Source organism: Phocoena phocoena, chromosome 15, assembly GCF_963924675.1.
Source record: "Phocoena phocoena chromosome 15, mPhoPho1.1, whole genome shotgun sequence".
Taxonomy (NCBI): domain Eukaryota; kingdom Metazoa; phylum Chordata; class Mammalia; order Artiodactyla; family Phocoenidae; genus Phocoena; species Phocoena phocoena.
In genome coordinates, this window is record NC_089233.1 from 1,535,245 (window position 1) to 1,555,819 (window position 20,575).

General features: G+C 51.0%; 1 protein-coding gene and 1 non-coding gene across 2 annotated transcripts in view; one reads left to right on the forward strand and one right to left on the reverse strand.

The window, feature by feature from the left end:
• SNX8 (sorting nexin 8) overlaps window positions 1–20,297 on the reverse strand; it is a 39,041-nt gene extending 18,744 nt beyond the window's left edge. Inside the window, exon 1 of the mRNA XM_065892985.1 lies at window positions 20,204–20,297. Coding sequence (XP_065749057.1) covers window positions 20,204–20,297 — 94 coding nt within the window. The remainder of the gene's footprint in view (window positions 1–20,203) is intronic.
• Window positions 16,507–16,579, forward strand: TRNAW-CCA (transfer RNA tryptophan (anticodon CCA)). The gene has a single exon. It is a non-coding gene; the product is annotated as a tRNA-Trp (tRNA).
• Window positions 20,298–20,575: the final 278 nt, after the last annotated feature.

Consider the following 20,575-nt stretch of genomic DNA (forward strand, 5'->3'; position numbering starts at 1 on the left):
TACAGAAAAAAATGCTCGATGTCACTAACCGTCATGGAAATGCAAATCACAGCCATACTAAGATGATGCCCTATGTTGACTCCAGTCAAAAAAACAACAAAAAAAAGATTACACTGTGCGCTGGTGAGGATGCGGAAAACCCTCACATATGCTGGCAGGTGCAGCTGCCTTCAGAAACGGTCTAGCAGTTCCTCAGAAGGTTAGAAACAGAGTTACTCTATGACCCAGCAACTCCACTCCTAGGTATACACTCAGGAGGAATGAACGTGTGTGTCCACACAAAGACCTGTATACAAATGTCCACAGCAGCATGACTCATAAGAGCCGAAGGGGAAAAACCCAGATGTCCATCAATTGATGAATGGGTGAACAAAAGCAGTCTATGCACGCAATGGAATATTATTCAGCATGTACACATTCATGCTACGCCATGGATGAACCCTGAAAACACGACAGCAAGTGAAGAGCCGCCAGTCATAAAAGACCACATATGGGATGATTCCATCTACCTGAAACACCCAGAAGAGGCCAACCTACAGAAACAGACAGTGGCTTAGCGCTTGCATGTGGCTGGGGAGAGGGTGGGGGGGTGCAGGGCACGGAGGGGATGGGGGGAGGTGGGGGAGTGACTGGTGAAGAGGCGCGATAAAATGTTCTCGAATCGACTACGGCGATGCTTGCGCAACTGTAAGTATACTAAAGACCACCGTATCACGTGCTTCCAGTGAGTAAACCGCCTGGACGTAAATGATAGCTCTACAAACTCTTCAAGTGTAAAAGGTAGGCAACGTCAATAAGAAAGGCGGAGTAAGGACCGCCAAAAATCCTCTCCTCCACAAAAGCAACGAGGACACTAGCAAAATCGTCAGAAATCAGCTTTTTCAGGACACTGGGAAGTGACTAAAGGTTTGTGGCAATCCAGGGTACATTTACTGATGCAATAATTAGTTAAGTCAAAATGAGGTCAGAGTGGAGTGGGGTGGGCCTTCATCCAACATGACCGGAGTTTTTGTAAGAGGAAGAGACCACATGAAGACACAGACACGTGGACACACAGACAGTAGGCCACAGGACGGCAGAGGCTGAGGAGCTGCACCTGCAGACCCAGGAACGCCCAGGATGGCTGGCCACCGCCAGGAGCTAGAAGAGGCGGGAAGAATCCACCCCGACAGGCTCCAGAGGGAGCATGACCCTGCTGCACCTTGACTTCAAACTTCTGGCCTCCACAACTGTGGGACAAGACATTTCTGTTGTCTTAAGCCACCCACTCTGCGGTGCTTTCTTACAGCAGCCCCAGGAAACTCACACTATAATTTACAGAATTAGTCCAGAAAGGTTGTTAAACAAGCTACAAAAAAGAGCAACAACACCTTGGAGGGAAAACTGATTTCCTGAGATGCTACATTATTTTTTTTTTTAACATTTATTTTTGGGCTGCATTGGGTCTTCGTTGCTGCATGAGGGCTTTCTCTAGTTGCAGCGAGCTAGGGCTACACTTTGCTGCAGTGGGCAGGCTTCTCCTTGTGGTGGCTTCTCTTATTGTGGAGCACGGGCTCTAGGCACGCGGGCTTCAGTAGTTGTGGCAGGCAGACTCAGTAGTTATGGCTCGTGGGCTCAGTAGTTGTGGCGCACGGGCTCTGGAGCGCAGGCTCAGTAGTTGTGGCACACGGGCTTAGTTGCTCCGCAGCATGTGGGATCTTCCCGGACCAGGGCTCCAACCCGTGTCCCCTGCATTGGCAGGCAGATTCTCAACCACTGCACCACCAGGGAAGTGCCAGCTACATTATTTAAATTGTCCAGTCTTCAACAAAAGTCTCTAAGACATGCAAAGAAACAAGAAGGCAGTACCAAAGGGTGGGGGGGGGGGACACACACACAACAGAAACTGTCCTTGAAAAAGCCTAGGTACTGAACCTATTAAAGACCTTAAATCAGATATTTGAAATACGTTCAAAGGACTAAAGGGAACCATCTCTAAAGAACTAAGGGAAAGTATGAGAACAGCATCTCACTCACAGGGAATATCAATAAACAGACAGAAATTATAAAAAAAAGAAACAGAGAAAAATTCTGGAGCTGAAAAGTTCAATAGCTGAAAAATTCACCAGAGTCACAACAGCAGATCGGAGTGAGCAGAAAGAAGAACCAGCAAACCTGAGGTTGGGTCAATTGAGATGGTTTTTTCCAGTCTGATGGACAGAAAGGAAAAAGGATGCAGAAAAATGAACCGCTCCTCAGAGACGTGTGGGACACGCCAAGCATACCAGCATAATCTTAACAAAATCCCCAGAGGAGAAAGGTTTAGAGAGAACACCTGAATAAGTAATGGCCAAATGTGATTTAAATAACCCAAGACTCAAAAGATCCCAACTAGGATACACGGAAGAGATCCACACTTAGACGCATCATAAGGAAGCCGTTCAAACTGTACAAGGAGAAAACCCTGAAAGCAACAGGAGAGAAATGACTCACTAGACTGTTTTAAATATGGGAGCTGTAACTCCCACGGCAATCACCAAGAAAATAACCCCCAAAAAGTATAATAGCCAAACCCATGTGGGAATGTAAATGGAACACTAGAAAATACTTATTTAATGTAGAAGAAAGCTGTAACAAAAGAACGGAGGAAGACTTCAATTAATGGGGGAAAGATCACTGGAAGAGCACCGGAGTCTCTATTAACATTTTTATGTAAGATAAAAACTCATACATGCTCAACAGAGAAAACTTTATGATTTTCCTGATGATTAACATAAGATAATGTCCCAAGACAGAATGTAAGGTCAGTAATGATTACCAAACGATCACATGCTTCTGAGAAAGGTGAACTCTGATCGCCGGAGGATTTAAAAGACAACTCAAAAGACACATTTTAAACCAAAGACACGACTCTCAACCACCTTGAGAACAACCCCTTTGCAGAAGTTTCAATCACAAGAAAGCCACCATCCCAAACATCAACTTACGAAACTGAAACACCCATATTTTCAAAGAAAAAAAAAACTGAAGAGCAAAAAAGAAGGGAAAAAGGCCATTTCAGACAGGCCGCACTGTCGTGTGATGGACCACACGCTGATGAAAGGGCAGGAATGCGGGGAGGAGATTCTGGTTTACCAAGGGTGTCGATGTCAAGGTCACCGGCAGGACTTTAAGACTCTTATCCAATGGAGCCTCCTACACCAGTTTAAGCAGCCCCATAAGACCAGGGCCTGGAAGAGGCACCGTCCCCCAAGCCAGCCCCCTCAGAGATGAAACAGCTCGGACAAGAGAGGCCAGCCAGGCCCCTGATGAACGGTGGTGGGCAAAGGCTGGCTCTGACCTTCGACGGACATGGGCGGAAATCCAGCCTCCGACGTCCCCAGCAGTGTGGCTGGCGAGTGACAGCCTCTGAGCTTCCCAACAGGCCTCTCCAAGGGTGTCCCCTCCAAACTTCCCAGCACAAAACTACTCTACCGTGGGGTCCCCTGGCCTCGAAAAGCCACCCACTGTCCTGACACTGGGCCAGGAGGCAGCTCTCAGACCCGCAGGCTGAGAATCGGGCTAACGCTGGCCCACACGGATGGCCCTTGTGGGCACAGAACGAGACAGCAGAGCTCAGATAGCCAGCTCCCGACACATTCGGGAACCCTTGGCTCCAGCCCAGACCTCATGTGTTCCAAACCCAAGAGAGTCTCTAAGTCTGCAGAGCAAAACTTAGCACGTGCTCCCCCACGACGACAGGTGTCGGGCCCTCGGCTCTGGGCTGGCCCACGGGTCAGGGCCTCACGGTCAGTGTGGCCGAGCCTCACACTCCCCTCCTCTCTGGAATATCTCGTTCCGCTGGCTCCAGGGTGACAGTGACAAGGAGCTGCATCACTCCCAGGCCAGCCACCAGCGCACTGGGTGACCCCAAGGTCACACAGCATGGAAAGGGAAACATCCAGCTAGAGTATTTGACACCCATTCAGCTCTGAGATTCTGGGATTCTCCAAGTCGGTTATCCGCAAATCAAAGCAATGAAACTTCAAACACACACACAGACCAACTATCCTTCCCAACACACTTCCATGAGAACCTTTAGGCAGTAATCCTGCCACTGGGATGCATCCCAAGACGTCTAACCCCACGTGTTCTGTTAGCAGCTAACGTCTGGGGCCCTTACTCCCGTCTAACCCCACGTGTCCTGTTAGCAGCTAACGTCTGGGGCCCTTACTCCCAAAGCTTTGGGAAACAAACAGGATTTGCTGAATAAACCACTCTGCCTCGCACACACCCTTGCTTTATCTGAGCAAACCTCAGCAAATGCTGACCAGCACGAAGTCCAGACTGGGAGATCCCGCACAGGGCGCCACCCACGGGGGCCAAGGCCAGCCTGGCTGCCCCACACGATCCATGCCGGCTCGAGTGGGGTGCTGCTCTAAGCGCTAGGAGAACCTCCTAACCCCGCTCAGCCCAGGCAGCCCGGGGTCCTCCCTGCTGGCAGAGCACCCCTCAGTGCGAAGCGAGACACAGCACAGCCACAGGAGCTGAAGTCTCCAGACTGGGCACGCCTCAGGATCACCTGCGGGCTCGCCGCACACTGGAGGCGAAGACAGCTCTTACCAAAAGAAGAAGAGGGGGCTTCCCTGGTGGCGCAGTGATTGAGAGTCCGCCTGCCGATGCAGGGGACGCGGGTTCATGCCCCGGTCCAGGAAGATCCCACATGCCGCGGAGCGGCTGGACCCGTGAGCCATGGCCACTGGGCCTGAGCGTCCGGAGCCTGTGCTCCGCAACGGGAGAGGCCACAACAGTGAGAGGCCCGCGTACCGGAAAAAAAAAAAAAAGAAAAGAGAAGTGTTGGCAAGGGCGTGGAGGGATTGGAATCCTCGTGTGTGGCTGGTGGGGCCGTAAAAGCTGGTGCAGCCACCGTGGGAAACAGTGCAGCAGTTCCTCAAAAAATTAAATATGGAATCCCCACAGGAGACAGCAACTCCACTTCTGGGTCTGTACCCAAAAGAACTGAAAGCAGGAACTGGAAGACATATTTGCGCAGCCATGTTCAATGCTGTATTATTCACAGTAGTCAAAAGGTGGAACTACCCAAATGTCCACGGACAGATGAATGCATCCACAGAATGCAGTCGGTCCACATGATGGACCACTATTCAGCCTTAAAAAAGAAGGAAGTACCGACACACGCTACATCGTGGATGGACCTTGAGGACATCATGTCCAGTGAAATAAGCCAGACACAAAAAGACAATGTATGGGGCTTCCCTGGTGGCGCAGTGGTTGAGAGTCTGCCCGCCGATGCAGGGGACGCGGGTTCGTGCCCCGGTCCGGGAAGACCCCACATGCCGCGGAGTGGCTGGGCCCGTGAGCCATGGATGCTGGGTCTGCGCGTCCGGAGCCTGTGCTCCGCAACGGGAGAGACCACAGCAGTGAGAGGCCCGTGTACCTCAAAAAAATAAAATAAAATAAAAGACAATGTATGATTCCACTCATGTGAGGTCCCTAGAGCAAATTCATAGAAAAAGAAAGCAGATGGTGGGGACCTGGAGCTGCGGGACAGGAGGATGGAGAGGGAGTGTTCAATGGGGCCGAGTTTCCATCTTGCAGGATGAGTAAGTTCTAGAGATGGATAGTATCAAAGGAGGCACGACAATATGAATGTACTTAATGCCACAGAACCGTACACCTAAAAACGGTTAAAGTTTTACATTATGTATATTTTACACTTAAAAAAACACAGATTGCTGGGCCCCAGTCCCAGAGTGTAGGGCGGGGCCTAAGAATCTGAATTTGTAACAAGTTCCCAGATGATGCTGCTGATCTAGGGGCCACAGCGCGGGAACCAGTGTCACAGGGCGACCGGTGGGGAGGAATTCAGGGCCTCACCCAGACCCGCGTCCCTCATCTAACAGAACGCAGATGTGCACAAATGCTGCCGCCGTACTTTCTGCACTCGTCAAATGCGGAACCAACGACCTTCCAGACGACAACCTTTTCACCGAAATAACATGAAACGGGGTCAGCAGACACCATTTTCAACCTGAACATTCCTTCTCAGGCTCATGAAACTGTTTCAACCTTTGAAAACTTCTCTAAGCTACACTGTTATTCTGCAGTTAACAAACTGTTCTCAGGAAATGGAAGCAGAAGTTTCCTCATCCCTATCGTGGCCATGGCCTCAGAAACGAGCATTCAGCAGCTCCATGGCCAGGGAATGTCAGGAACGCCCCCCAAACGCCAGGAAGCAGAGCTGCCCCACCTGTGGTCAGCTCGCCCTAAAAAGTGATCCATCACCAGCCAGCTTTTGATTGTCCCTAACTCAGGAGCTCGACTGAACAAACTGTGCATGGCCTCAATTTCATCAACTTTAAGGTTTACTTTTCTTTTAATAACCTATTTTATGTAACGTGAAATAAGGGGACTTCCCTGGTGACGCAGTGTTTAAGAATCCGCCTGCCAATGCAGGGGACACGGGTTCAAGCCCTGGTCCGGGAAGATCCCACATGCCGCGGAGCAACTAATAAGCCCGTGTGCCACAACTACTGAGCCTGCGCTCTAGAGCCCATGCGCCACAACTACTGAGCCCGCGAGCCACAACTACTGAAGCCTGCGTGCAGCAACGAAGACCCAACGCAGCCATAAATAAATAAATAAATTTTTAAAAATCCATTTAAAACAAAAATCTTGAAATAAACTCTCTCCAACCCAACAATCTATATACATCCGTGTGCATTACCCGCCACGGTATAGGGTTGTAATATGACACAATTGTCAAATACCAAGCATGTCTCCAAGCTTCCATGACCACGTTTCCTTCAACTTTTCTGTAGAAGCAAAAACCTCCTAAATTCCTAGCCAGTCAGATAATCACTTTGAAAACTGTTTCACTTCAATCCTATCCTTTTAAATACATGTATTTTTGTTGTGAAATACTTCAAACATACAGGAAAATACAGGAAATATCAGAACCCATGTATCCACCAAGATTTCACTAAAGAGGACATTGTGCCTTATTTTTTGCTGAAAAGAATTTTTAATAAACAAAATGTTAACAGATGCACACCACCCTCCCAACCCCCTTTTTCCTCTTCCAAAGTAACCACTATCCTAGAGTCGATGGGTACGATTTCCAGGCAGGTCTGTGCACTCTCTCTACGTAAGTGTCCAGGAAGTCCATGCAAACATTGTGTTTCATTATGTACAATAAACATACAATTCCTTTCTTTTCCCACTGGCTTTTAAAACCCTTTTATATTGAAACAGAGCGCGCTTACAGAGAAGCGAACATCTCAAAACTGTTCAGCTCAATGAATTTCCACAGCAGGGTAACAGCACCTGGATAAAGGAAGGTACCCCTCACGCTCCCTTCTCCCCAAGGGGGAGACTTCTAAAGCCACAGGTTACCTCTGCCTGACTCTTTATTGACACCACACACGTGGACTCAAGCCCTGAGTTCCTCTGTTTCTGACTTCTTCCACTCTTGGTGTGTACAACCCGTCCGCGTGGCTCACGGGGTACAGGCGGTCCATTTTCTTGCCGTGGATCCCGCGGTGTGATCAGCCGGGGCCTATTACTCATCCTGCGGCCGCGCGGCGTCTGGGCAGCTTCACACCCTGCTGCTACGCACACGCCAGCAGCGGCACGCTGGCGGACGCATGTACGCATTTCTGTTCGGTACATTCCTGAGAGTGAAATTACTGGATCCTGGGGTTTCGTATGTGCAGCTCCGTAAATAATTCCAGTTTCCAAGTAACTGAGCCAGTTTACGCTCCCAGCAGCAGGGGTTCCAGCTGCCTCCCGTGCTGGCCGTGCTGGCCGACACTCACTCTTTCCGTCCGGTTTTCCTCGCCCTTCTGGGCCCTTGACTCTTGAATACAGTCGCAATTCATCTGCCATGTTTACCTTGAGTTCTCTCCTCTTACAACACTGCTCCGTATTTTCGAAGGTATTAAGACTATTACCTGTAAAGACTGAATAATAACTTAGATACGGAACTCAAAATCACTTAGCCGTTCTCCTAACTGCTTTCTGCTCTTAAAAACAGCATGAAGAATATCACTGTTCACAAAATAGTTTGCCCTATTTTTTATTCTATCCTTAGAATCCACTCCTAAAGAATTCCACATTTTTTTCCTGCTCACAGACGCTTCCCAAAAGGCTTTTATCTCCCCACGTGAACCACACTACATCACCAGCACGCTCTTCAGAAAACCCCCCTGGAGAGTCACTGCAGTCACCTCAGTGATCTGTGCGTGTTTCCTGGCAGCATTACAAAAAAAACTAAAGTTTCCTAACTGAGGATCAGAATGGCAACCACTAAGAATAGCTCCGAACGTGGGGTTTCCCCAGCTCCACCACCGCCCCCTCAAAACGCCCCTTCACCTTTCTCGGCCGGCAAATCCCCCGCCCGCCTGGCTGGCCGGGCGCCTTCACCTGTCGTCCCTTCTGCCAGGGTTCTCCTCCCAGAAATCCACCAGGCCACCTCCTTCGAATCCTGGTGCAAAACTCACTCTCAGTGCCATTTCCTCAGGGACAACGGCCCTGCGCCCTAGCTGCCCCCTCGCGTCAACGACTCCCTGCGTGTGCCGAGTACTGGCCACCTCCCGCTACGAGAACATCAGCCCCTCGAGAGCAGGCCTTTCTGTTTATATGGTTCACAGTTAGTATCCCAGCGACCGACAACAGTGCCCGGCAACCACAGTGAGCGCTCAGTGAGCATTTGTGGATGGAAAGAAGGACTCCGATTCGCGGCAGCAAGAAGGCCTGCTGTGTTCCCCTAGGCAGGGTGCCAGCCCCATGCCCGCCCCACCCACGCAAGTCGCACTCAGGCCTCACCAGTGACAGGAACCGCGCCTCGGTGAGCTGCAGCAAGAAGGAAGAGCTGCTCACACAGGACAGCTGTTAACACGCACGGCCACGCGGAGCCCTGGAGCAGTGACACCCTCAAGCTGGCGGTGACATCCTCCCACCCCGCCCCATGGCCTCTCTACCAGGTTACAGCTATATCCTTTTATCCCCCCAAAGAAGAGACGGCAAGACCCCTGATTACAGAAAGCTGTAACGTGTCTTGAGGGTAACCAACCTACACAGCAAGAGACGAAGGTTTTTCACCTTCCTGCGAAGGTTTAAGTGTTTTTTACCTTGAAGCAAGATATAAACTCTCTCTTAAGGTCCCTCCAAGCCCTCTGGTACTCATTAGCTGAGAATTCCCAAACTGAATCCCGGCCAGCCTCCGAAGCTCAGTTCAGACGCCCCTTCAGCAGGGAAGTGTCTCCCGGGCCCCAGCTGCAGTCGCTGCCCCTCTTCCTGCTCTCGTGATTGGCTTGGATGCCCTAGCTGAGCTTTCCTAACTTGTGATTGGCTTGGACGCCCTAGCTGAGCTTTCCTAACCCATCTCGGTCCCGGGTTTCTCCCACACACCACATAACCCCCTCCAGGGCGCTTTGATTCCCTAATACCGCCTAGCACAGGGTGGCACACAGCACGTGCACCCCAAGAGTTCTTTATGATGGACAACCGGGTTTCCAAATGCCACAGAAGGACACCAGACCCCTTCCTCACACCATACACAGCAACTCATTCCAAATGGACCACAGCCCTAAATGTAAGAGCTAAAACTACAAAACTCTCAGCAGAAAATATAGGAGTAAATCTTTATGACCTTGGGTTAGGCAAAGCCTTCTTAGGAATGACACCAAATGCATCAACTGAAGAACAAAATAGATGAACTGAACTTCGTCAAAGTTAAAAACTGGTGTGCTGTAAAAGATACCATGAAGAAAGTATAAAGACAACCCACAGAAATGGAGAAAACATCTGTAAACCATGTATCTGATAAGGGACTTGGGTCTAAAATACATAAAGAATTCTTATAACTCAAGTTTTTTAAAAAGACAAATTACCGGACTTCCCTGGTGGCGCAGTGGTTGAGAGTCCGCCCGCCGATGCAGGGGACACGGGTTCGTGCCCCGGTCCGGGAAGATCCCACATGCCGCGGAGCGGCTGGGCCCGTGAGCCGTGGCCGCTGAGCCTGCGCGTCCGGAGCCTGTGCTCCGCAACGGGAGAGGCCACGGCAGTGAGAGGCCCGCGTACCGCCAAAAAAAAAAAAAAAAAAAAAAGGCAAATTTTAAAGATGGACAAAGGATTTGAATAGACATTTCTCCAAAGGAGACGTACAAAAGGCCAACAAGCACATGAGAAGATGACCAACCACGTGAGATTCCACCCACCGGGATGGATATAATCAAAACGGCAATAACAAATGCTGGTGAGGATGTGGAGAAGCCGGAACCCTCAAAGTTTGCTGCGAAACAGTCCGGCAGTTCCTCAAAAGGTTAAACATGGGTTACCATGTGACCCAATGATTCCACCCCTAGGTGTACACCCACGAGAAATGAAACCCTATGCCCACACGGAGACTTGTATATGAATGTTCACGTCAGCATTGGTCATAACAGCCAAAACATGGAAACAGCCCAAATGTCCACGGACTGATGAATGGGTAAGTAAAATGTGAATTATCCATACAACGAAATGTTAATCAGCCATAAAAAGAAATGAAGTACCGACCCACGCTACAACACGGATGAACCTTGAAAACCCTGTGCTGAGTGAAACAGTCACAAAGGACCACAAATTATATGGTTCTATTTATATGAAATTTCCAGAACAGGCAAATCTACAGAGACAGAAAGAGCAGTGGTCGTCTAGGCTGGGGGAAGCGGGGGTTGGCGGTATGGGGAGTGACGACTAACGGGTACGGGGTGATGACAGGGCTGTACAGTCAATTGTGGCGAAGGCTGCGGAACTCCTGGAACACACTGAAAACCACTGAACTGTACCCTTGAAATGGGTGAGTTGTATCTCAATAAAGCTTTTAAAAACGCTTTATGAATTCCTTCTCTTCTTCTCTCTAGCTCTTGTGAATACAAACTAAGTATCCTCCCACCCCAGCGCTGTGCCTGGAACACAGCTCGCAATCTTAAAGAAGGGGTCTGCTAAGAAGGGAAAATACCATCTACCTGTGACATCCTTTGGTTGGGTTTCAGGCACAGGTAAGAAAATTTGAGCTGGTGATGTTGCCACAGAAACTTCAAGCGGCCACACTCAGGACCCTGTGGACCTCCGTGGGGTGGCCTGAAGCTGCAAGTCAGTCGAAGTGGAAGCAGCCACTGAGAGCTAAGAAACCAGTCCGGTTCCCCTGAATAAAGTGCTTTCCCCTCTTCTACCCCTTCCCAGGAATTCAAAGGCAGGGAAGAAGACGGTCACCCGGACGGCTGTGTGCCGTATCGACCACCACTACAGCAAGGGCCATGACCAGTGTCTGAACCTTCTGGGTGCTTACAGAACACCTCTTGAGTCCTACAAACAGTCTAAGTAGGTACTGTGACCCCATTTCACAGACGTGAAAACTGGAGGCCCAGCCGGCAGCATGGCCCGCCTGCCTGGTCAGAGTCAGCCAGGTGACACGTGGGGCCTGAACTCGCATCAGGTTACCCGATGACACCAGATCCCTGTTGCCTCCTTAACTCACAGGGCCTCATTCGAGGCCCACAACGAGGAGAGGCGCAGGGGCAGGCACACCCCACACCTGGGCCAGGGGTCAGAGGGTCTCAGTGCAAACCCTGCTGTGAGTGAGCCGCCCACCTCTCTGCACTCAGTTTTCTCCTCTCTAAAATGAGGACAATACCGTCTACGTTACTGGCTGGCTACAAGAATGTTAAATATATGTTTATACGTGAAGGCATCTAGCACGCGGCTGGCTTTTACAGGACCTGTGCCCAGATGAAACCACACAGCGAATGAACTGCTGGCCAGGGGACGTGGCTCCCTCAAGCACTGGGTCCCCTGACATGTGACTCCCTAAACTCTGCTGGGAATCCCCAGAGCGCCGACTGCCCCTGGGACCTCCAGGGACGTGAATCACTCACGTTCACACAAATGGGGCTTCTCCGGCCGAAAGTGGCTATTCCTTCCCGAGGGAGAGTCGAGGGGCCAAAGCACAAAGAGAGGGGAAAATCACTGGTTTGTTTCCTTAGGACGTCACAAGACTGAAGCCCAGTCCCGAAAGGAGTCACCTATCAGATGATTTCCTCTGACTCAACTTGGAGCAAAAGGAACCCGCAGGGCAGCCACGGGACCCCTGCTTCTCCGTGAATCTCACCAAACCTGCTTCTGAAAGGGTTCATTGAGTCTCTCCCTCGAAAAGCCTCTTAGGTCTCTCCTTTCTGGAATGTTTTCATGTGGGGAGGTCCAGGGACTTTTTCCAGAGTTTAAAAAGAATACTACTTTAGCTAACTCGGGAAATCTTGGAATAACTCACAAAGTAGAAGTTCAAAGTTCCACAAAGAATACTCATCTCTGTTTAACTAAATTCAATCTGGCTTTGGTTTTCTTTTTTTAAAAAACCTCCTCCCAGGCCTGGGTGGTTCCGTCTGAAAGTGACTCACGTTTCCTAGGGTCTCTAGACATGAAAGTGAACATGCTCCAGGATATCTGGCAGACTCAGTGTGTCTCGATCCCAGTGGAGGCTAAACGGAGGACCTGCGTTCGCAGCCTCATTCGGTCCCTTTAATAAAATTCCAAGCCATCACCCGACAGTACAAGCCAAGTGACATACAATTAAATCCATTGAAACAGATACTTACTGATCCACACAAGGGGTCACAAGGAGTGAGACAAGGCCCCTGCCTGGGGAGGGAGCAGGGGGTGGGATGAACTGGGAGATTGGGATTGACATATATACACTAATACGCATAAAATAGATAGCTAATAAGAACCTGCTGTATAAAAAATAAATAAATAAAATTAATTTTTTTTAAAAAAAAAAGGCCCCTGCCTTCCAGCTGCCTGCGGGGTAAATGACCAGGAATGCAATTAATCAACCAGAACACGGAAGGCCTCGGAAACTGGCATGAACAAATTAGGAGCCGTGAAAAATGTCACAGAAAGCAAACAGTCAGTCAGTTTTCCCCCCACAATCAAACCTCTGCACTAAATGGTGGAGACCTAGTTTCCAGGCAACGAAGACTGGACTCACGCAGTGCCTGTCTGCCCAGAACTCGGAAACCGGTGAACCAGGGTGATCTCAGCATCTCAAACAGGTGGGGGAACTCGGCCCGTGGGTCGCAACGCACGTGACGCGATCTGTTCTTTGAGAGCTTTCACGCCCAAGCCAGCTGGAGACAAGCCCCCGGCCGACGCCCCGCTCCCGGGACTGAACTCGGGGATGCTCAGCAGACGGGGTGCAGGGCTGAGGCCCAAGCTCGCACCCTCACTGCTGCCCGGCGCTGACGCTCCCTTTCTGAAGAGAGAACGCGACGCCTCACAAGGTCTCGGGTGCTCTTTGCGAGCACAGGCTCACGGAGCCACCTCTCCCCTCAGAAAAACCCTCTGACGACAGAAGGCTCTCCGTCCGGGAGGCACGGGCTACAGCAGTCAGGAGCGAAGCCTCCAGACGGGGTCCTGAAAGGGGTCCGCGGGGCAGCCCTCCCACCGGGGGCCGGAGCCGCGCCGGACGGCGCTCCAGCTCCGCCATCCGCTAGCTGTAGGTGCCGGGCAACTTACGGCCTCTGCGTGCCTCGGTTTCCCCATCTGTAAAGCAGGGGAGGGGAGACGCCTCGCCTCCTAGCATTACTGAGAGGATTAAGTTGCTTTACACGTCAGGCACGAGGAAGGGCATCTGGCACACGGCAGGTGCTCTGAAAGGCTTAGTCATCACAGCTACCACACAACGCCGCCGCTCTGCAAAGAACGCGCGAAACAACTCCCTCCCGGCAAGGCGGTAGAGGATGGGGTACTCGGTGCGCCCAGCAGAGCCCCTCTCAGGGGAAACGGGTCCCTTCCACGGGGCAGAGGCAAACTATAACCTCTTGCAGAAACTCCCACAAGACTCCCTACTTCACCGTCCGTCCTAGGAAGGACACTCAGTGTGCAGAAGCTATCACGAGATAAAGACCCGCACACGTACAGACCGTCCTTGGGTCCTGAAGAGCTGATAACCCAATTTCAGATCTCCCTTTCGTGCGAAACCCCAGCAGTGAGTGGCCAGTTCTTGGAAAATCCCTGCACCCCCGGCCTGGACTGGAACTTCTCCGGAGCTGGGAGGTGAAATTACTGTTCTTAAGATAATTAACCGTGCTAAGTCAGGAGTATCACCTGACTCTCTGTCTCAGCAGATGGCCTCTGCCAGAGCTGCATACTTCCAACAGCAGGTGACTTTCCCAGACATCCCTCCCGCTGCCACACAGATGCCAGCGGCCCTGGGGTCTCGGTCCTCCTGCCTGCTGGTCCCAGGGGCCACTGGAACACCTGGACGCGCCAGCAGGCCGGGCCAGCGCCAATACTACCCAGACACAGACATCGGAAACAGCAGAGCCAGGGAGATTAGGAGTGGATGTCAATTCAACAAAACATGCATTTCATTATAAATACACCTCCAATATTAACTCGAGAGTGAAAACTGAGGGAGACCAACACTCCCACAAAACTGTTTTAAAACGAGATCCCCAGCACCCACCTTTGCTTGTCAAACTGTGTTGTTAGCAAGTCCACTTAATGTCTCAGGATTTGGGACACACTGGGTTTTCCCCCAACATTTTCTACTGTGAAATAGACACACACACACACACACACACGGGTATAAAATGTCTATGGACAGTTTAACAAAACTATGTATCAAACACATGTGGAACCACTATCCAGGTCAAAAATTAAAAGATGGCTGGGATCTTGGAAGCCCCCATGACCTGTACCTCGCAGACCCTCCTTTCTCCTATCGGAGGCGACCACAGCCCCATTTCCACGCCATTTCACCCGCTCTTCATTTATACTTTCATCACCTGCGTAAGCAGAGTCTAATTCTGCATGGCTTTGAACTTAATATAAAGAGGAGTCTCACGGTATGTATTTTCTCTGGCTTCTTTCAACATCCTCAGTGGAGGGTGCTGGGACTCAGTACTTGTATTCGCAAAAGGTCACTTAACAGGACACGGCAGAGATCACCTAAGGACGTCTCCCTAGCTCTCAAAGCCTACCAACTGAGCTTACTAAAACTGTGATTCAACACACACAGCTGACAGCAGCAGTCACCTCTAGGTTGGGGAACTAGTTTAGCAGGAGAGAAACTTTGTTTACCAAGTGCAAGCATCAGGACATTTTTTTTAATACTGATTCAACGTAAAGGCTCAAATTTTACAACGTTAGCACTTGAAAAGCACAAACGTACATTCCCTGATTCATTATTACACAGACATCAAATACAGAATTATGAAAACTTCTTAGTGGTGTAGACTAACGCTAAGCGAGACGAACAGACTAACAAACCAAACGTAAATACACCCTGAGGTTAACTGTGTCAAACGCGTGCGCAGAGGAAAAAAGGAAACGTACTAAACGCAGCAGCTGCCAGCTCACCGGTGAGCTCCCTTTCGCAAGACGTTTGTATTTGCGCTTGTCTTACTTGTACAGCAACATTCTCCTCGAAGTGCCAAATCACATACCACGTGAAACCTTACTGCTCTGCGTACAGTCCACTCATAGACTCATCGGAGAGAACTTCACTGGCACAAATCAGGTTGAAGACTCTCGGAAAATCACGTAAATGTACTTCTCAGAGATGTGTCTCCAGTCCCTACCAAGCTTCCCTGGAATTCATCAGTCGTGCAATTTCCCTTTCCTTTTACTTAGCAAACATACTCCAAATTGAGTTAAGAGTGCTGAATGACCCCCCCCCGCCCCCGCCAACATGCCTATCCACACACCCCAAGGACACGTGTGTCCTCCTACAACCTGGCCAGCAGGAAATAGAGCCAAGTGTGGCCTCAGCTTCCCCTAGAGCTCAACTCACAGGTCACGTCTGGGGCCCTCCTGCGCCCGCCTGTCCCACGTGAGGTTTTAATACTGGTACCTTCACCAAGAACGTCTACCCCAAGTCTGGCTATGACTTCTGAATGATTCTACAACAAAAACGTTCAAAGGATGAAAGCGCTACAGTTCTTCAGAGGGTAACGTGAATGGTCAAGGGTCGAGCTCTTCGAATTCCCGAGGGTCCGGGCCGCCTGTCTGCTCACTTGCCCCAGGTTCTAACCACCAGGGCAGCTCCTCTTAACATGCACCGCGGGCCACAGAAGGCAGCTCACATCTCTCCAGCATCTCACCACTCCAGCCCCTCCCCATCACCCCAGCACACCGCAGGCCAGACATCTCTTTTTCTGGTGCATTTTTCTTAGGAAGGAAAAAATAAACCAAAACAGAATTCCCCAACCCGGAACACATCACTTTCTTGCTAACCACAAATTCTGGCAAAACGTGTTCTACGTAATAGTGATTCAGTTCCTCTTTCTTCAAATGGACACCTTTTACCTTGCAAATTGTGTGTGTGTGTGTGTGTGTGTGTGTGTGTGAAACGGAGAAAGAGACGGAGTTCAAAGACCATTAACACCGATTTAAATAATATCTGCATAGCCACCATTGTTACCAAACTAAAATGTGATTCTATCCTAAAAACACTGACAATAAAAATGTAATTCTAGGGCTTCCCTGGTGGTCCAGTGGTTAGGACTCCGAGCTTCCACTGCAGGAGGCCCAGGTTCGATCCCTGGTCGGGGAACTAAGATCCCGCATGTCACGGGGGAAAAAAAAAACCTGTAATTCTTTTCCAACATCAGAGCCCTTTCCACAAAGCAGACACTATTCTAGCTACTGGGATGTAAAGAAAAAGACTGGTTTCTGCCGGTCAGGAGTTGACAACGGCAATGTGTGTAACGGAGGGAGAGGAATGGACAGGAAGGTTTTTTGCCCCGATGCAGATGGTACTTTAAGCGTATAATTTAATCCGTCAAACGCACGCATCTCAAGTGACAGCTCACGACTTGCCTAACAGACGTGTACAGGCAGAGCAGCAGCAGCGAGGGTGGTGGCGGGAGCACAGGGGCGGGGAAACCGCGCAGGCCCGCAGAGAGGGTGCGGCCGGCCACGGAGGCGCTCAGGGTGAGCAGAGGTCAGGCCTGACCCCACAGAAAACCAGGCGGCAGCCAGAGGTTTGGGAAGACAAACGGCTCAGAGCTTCCTAACCGAATGGGATGCATGGAGTACCGTCCAAGGAGGCGCTCCAATGGAAGTGAAGATGATTCTCCCTTGTTCTAACGACCAAGTTTAGGGGACTTCCCCGGCGGTCCAGCGGTCAGGATGAGGCACTGGCACCGCCAAGGGCTCGGGTTCAATCCCTGGTCAGGGAACAAAGATCCCCCAAGCCGCACAGAGTGGCCAATGAATAAATCAATCAATAAATAAAAACCAAGTTTAGGTCTGCAGGGTTGTAGGAAAGCAGGGCTGGGATACACAGTGGTAACCTGTCTATATTTTTTTTATCCGTGTATGATGCAATCGCAAAAATCAGATTAGACAATCAAGCACATATCACACTCATTCTTTGTCCCTCTAAGGCACAACCATTGAGCTCTGTAACCTCTAAACAAGCCCTGAAATAAACTCTCCTGCTGCACAGTCAGAAAACAGAGTGTTCCAGTCAGATATTTTGATAGTTAATGATTTTAATATAAAACCCACCACAGGTTTATGTCCAAAATACAAAAAGAACTGCTAAAAATCAAAGAAAAAAAACAATCCCTTAAGAAAATGGGCAAAAAATAAGAACGATCGTTTCAGAAGGCCACACAAGGTCAAAGTATTATAAGAAACTAAACCTCACTGAAAATCGAAGAAATAGAGATTAAAACAAAAATAAAACACGTTCTTAATTTCTCCAATGCTGAAGGGAGTTTTTTTAAAAAATGGTATGAAATGGTGACGAGGTTATGGGGAAAAGATGCACTGCTGTTACAGGTATAAATTGGTAATAGCCACCAGAAAGGATAATTTGTAAGGATTTGTTAAAACAAAAAATATGCAACCCTATGACCCGGCAATTCCACTCCTTACGGGTATCTAAGGCAGAATAATGGCCCCTAAAGGTACTCACCTCCTAAGCCCTGGAACCTGTGAAGCTGTTAGATTCCACAGTAAATGGGCAATTAAAGGTGTAGATGAAGGCTGCTAATGAGCTGCCGGTGAAAGGAGGGCAAAGGATGTGGATTAGCAGCTGCGCCCAATGTAATGCTGGGGTCCTTCAAAGTGCAAGAAGTGAACAAAAGAAAGAGAATCAGAGAGGTGACAGGACAAGAAAGGTGTGGCCACGGTAGCTGGAGCCAGGGGATCCTCCAGCAAGGAATGCGGAAGGCATCTGGGAGCTGGAAAAGGCCAAGAAACGCCTTCTCCCCGAGGGCCTCCAGAAGGAACGCAGCCCTGTCCACAGCTGGATTTTAGCCCAGGGAAACCTGTTTGGGGCTACTGACCTCCAGAACTGTAAGATGATAAATTTTTGCTGTTTAAGCCACTATGTTTGTGGTAATTTGTTACAGCAGCAGTAGAAAACTAACACACTACACTAGGGAAACACGGGCACAGCACACAAGGAGGTGTACGTTGTCTGAGTACACATATGTATAAGACACGAAAAGAGCGATGAGAGGATGCATCCCAAACTGGTAAGAGGAGGTGATCGCAAATGGGGTGAGACTTTAATCTATAATGTTCTGGGTGTTTGTCCACGTATTGCACAACTGAAAGTTCAATTTGTCAGGAGGGAGTTATCATTTATAGCTTAAGCTTCCAGGGATTAGAATATGATATAAAAGACCCTTAATTTAAGGCTGAAAACCACAGTGAACACAATTTTTCCTGACAATCCCAAAGCTGCTACAAAGACCTAGACCCCCGCGATCCCCACGATTAACACTAACGGTGGGCTCTGGCTGTGTGGACAGAACACCAGAGAAGAGGAAATTCGCTGTATACCCATAAGCCACTGCTTCTTCAACAGTCAAAAGTAAACCTTTGCTAAAGCATGAGAGATACATATATCATCTCTGGACAAAATTCATTCTCAAAGACTTGTATTTTCTGACTCCAGCCCCTCCAAACACCACCCACACCACGACATGCCCCCTTAACACTGCCCACGGTGGACAAGTCACTTGCCTCTGGGTTGTAGAGTTTTGGGGGGTTTTTTTCCTCTACCATTTCACCTGCCATCCAGGATGGCTAATAAAATCACCACGGCCCCAAGGAAGGCCCGCTGCCAGTCTCGGAGAGCTGTGGTAGATGATACCACAATAGCAAACAGGGGGTGAGCCCTGCAGGAACAGTCAGGGCTGTCCCTGTACCTGCAAAGAGACCCCTGAGTAACCATCACATCCAGGAACTCTGAGCTGCCTTACAAGCCTTGGGGGAAGAACCATTCCTACCCAAACGCTGGGAGCCCAGCGTGCGGCCCTGGTACAGGAGGGCCGACTGGCCCACCTGGGCTCGAACGTGTGACCTCGTGAACGCAAGTGTTCTAACCACGAGCAAGAGCCATCACATGCTTCTCCTTACACAGTTACATGAGAAAGGAAAAGTAACTGAAGACCAATGGGGGTGGCGGGGTGGGGACTGCTCCCTAGACGCAGACTCACCAAGGGACTTCATGCCAATGGGGCCACTCCGGCGCAACGCCACCCCTAACCCCAGCAGCTTCACTCCACTTCTGCCTCTTTTCTCCCTAATGAATCCAGTGTCTAGCAGCCCTCCAGAACTCTAAGCATGGCCTCCTCAGGGACACCTCGCCAGACGGCCCAGCCGGAGCTTCCAACCTTGGGCCCCCGCCACCCCCCAAGAAGCAGCAGTAACTCACGCCAACACCCACCTTCATCTATCCTCCAGTTAGAAGACTAGAGGGGGTACCATTTTAAACAGGGACGTCCTAGAAAACGCACGCCTCACGCTCATCCGCTAAGAAAAGCACTCAGGGAGAAACACGAAAGGCTGGCGTTCGAGAACACTAAAGTCCTGAGCGGCCAGAGTTCTTGCCAAGACCCGGCAGGTCCTGGGACTGCGCCCCACGCGGCGGGCAGGCCGGCAAGGAGGAAGCGCGGGGCGGGCGGGCCCTGCGGCCCCCAGGGACCCGGACAGTCCCGGGGAGACGCGGGCAGAAGCGCGCGGCGAGGCGCAAACCCGGACAGGTGCTCCGGCCCTGGGCCGCGCGGCCACGCGCCCTCCTGGGCGTGGACGCGGGAGTGGGAGGGGGAACCCGGCGGGGCGCGGGCCGCCCGCCGACAGGAAGAGTACCGAAGGCCTCAGGGTCTCGGGGGGCGCTGGCCGGAGCAGCGCGGGGCCTGGTGGGTGCCTGCCATACCTGCCGCCGGCGGGTCCGCCTCCTCGTCTGCCTCCGGCTCAGCCGCTGCAGCTGCTGGCGCCGCGGGTAGCAGGTCCATCGCGCCGCCAGTCATGTGAGCGCGCGCCACGTGACTTCCTCCGCGCCCGCCAGGGCTCTGCCTGGCCTCGCCCCGCCCACACCCGGGCCTACCGCGCCCACTCCCAGCTTATCCCCGCCCTCCAGGGCCTGCCACGCCCACGCCCGACCTCGCCACGCCCACTCCCATCCTCGCCTCGCCACGCCCACTCCCATCCTCGCCTCGCCTCGCCCCGCCCCGTCCCGCCCCGTCCCGCCCAGGCCACACTGCCCCGGGTAGGGCAGGTGGCGCGGTCCGGGCGCGCGCTCAGCCTT